The sequence below is a fragment of the Octopus bimaculoides genome, chromosome 5 (assembly GCF_001194135.2).
Source record: "Octopus bimaculoides isolate UCB-OBI-ISO-001 chromosome 5, ASM119413v2, whole genome shotgun sequence".
In the NCBI taxonomy this organism is placed as follows: Eukaryota; Metazoa; Mollusca; class Cephalopoda; order Octopoda; family Octopodidae; genus Octopus; species Octopus bimaculoides.
This window is the reverse complement of record NC_068985.1, coordinates 42,099,234-42,100,824: the sequence shown is the minus strand read 5'-3', so window position 1 is coordinate 42,100,824 and position 1,591 is coordinate 42,099,234. Positions and strand designations below refer to the sequence as shown.

General features: G+C 28.8%; 1 protein-coding gene across 1 annotated transcript in view; it reads right to left on the bottom strand.

Moving 5' to 3' along the window:
• The window catches only part of LOC106876068 (uncharacterized), an 18,370-nt gene that overhangs the window by 13,254 nt on the left and 3,525 nt on the right, over positions 1 to 1,591 (bottom strand). The window contains exon 2 of the mRNA XM_014924475.2: positions 1,178 to 1,244. Within this exon, the coding sequence (XP_014779961.1) occupies positions 1,178 to 1,187 (10 nt within the window). The 5' untranslated portion in view covers positions 1,188 to 1,244. The remainder of the gene's footprint in view (positions 1 to 1,177; positions 1,245 to 1,591) is intronic.

Genomic DNA, 1,591 nt, shown 5'->3' with positions numbered 1-1,591 from the left:
TCAACATTCATATATATATATATATATATATGCATGTATGCATGTATGTATGTCTATATACATATATATGTGTATGCATGCAAGTATCTATGTATGTATGTGTGTATGTATAAATATATGTATGTATATATATATATATATATATAGAGAGAGAGAGAGAGAGATAGATAGATAGATAGATACGTAGGTAAGTAGGTAGGTAGGTAGGTATATGTGTATATAAGATATGAAAAGGATTAAAATCCAAGCTGTGTCCACATGAAGCACTTCTGCAAAACTTAGCTATCAATTGTACAAATGTACTCTAAGAAAAAACTGGTTATACATTTGAAATTCCCAGTCAAGTATATTAGTCATAGAGTAAGGATATATTAAAACAAGAAGTGAAATTTATGACATTATTTTTAATTCTGTATTTACAATTGTCGCAATAGAACGTGAGAAATACATTTCATATGCATAAATATTTATATTAATACAAATATAATGAATTCATAGCATATATATTCTTTTTTCTTTTTATTCTCTTACTTGTTTCAGTCATTTGCCTATGGCCATGCTGGGGCACCACCTTTAGTTGAATGTTCATGAAACGCATTCCCCATGTTGTATTGAAACAATTGTAACTACACAATTAAAACAAATACCAGAAATTCCTGTCTTATTACATACATACATACATACATACATACATACATACATACACACACACACATACATACATACACACACACATACATACATACACTGTTAACAATGCAGTACTTTCTTAAGGAACTCCTGCTCAGAATTTACTCTCTCAACTGATCTTAGTGTTAGATCTCTTGGTTGATGGGAGTTTGATCTCTCAGTTTATTCCCCAAATATTTCCTAGTATTTGGGACTAGTTTGAATCCATTATCAATGTAAACTAGTGCTCATTGTTCAAATCCTACCCACAAAGTTGAATCGTACTCTACAAGCTAACAAACTATTTGTCAATTTACTTATTTACAGCTTGGTGGAGTAGGCAGTATGAGAGATAGATGTCTTAGCCACAGACATAATACTAAGTTTACCAATCATCTAGTTGTCTAGTATATTAAACATTTACCTCTTTTGCTTATTAGATTGTTATATATATTGTGTTATAAAAACAATTATTATAAAAACAATTATTATAAATGGTTATACTCACCCATCTTCATAAATAGTTTTGGTAAATCCAAAACCAGGAACTCAGGAAAGGATAACAGCTATTATTTCTGAATTGAAAAATTGGTTTTAGAAAATACAAATATATTTTAAATAAATGAAACTGAGTAATTGTTTTCTACAAAATGTTATGAAAAATGTCTAAAATTAATAAATATCTGAAATTTGAAACTAAGTAATTCCCATTTGATGGATTTACATGGGTAGTTGACTATATACATTTGTGTATGTGTGCATGTGTGTGTGTGTGCACATGTATGCATGCGTATATATATACATATATATATATATATATGAAGTATTTCTCATTTTTAATATATATATATATATATATTTCTGACTGTTTTCCAGAAATTTATAACAAGATGTGATCCTCTGACCAGTCTTGGAGGGCATG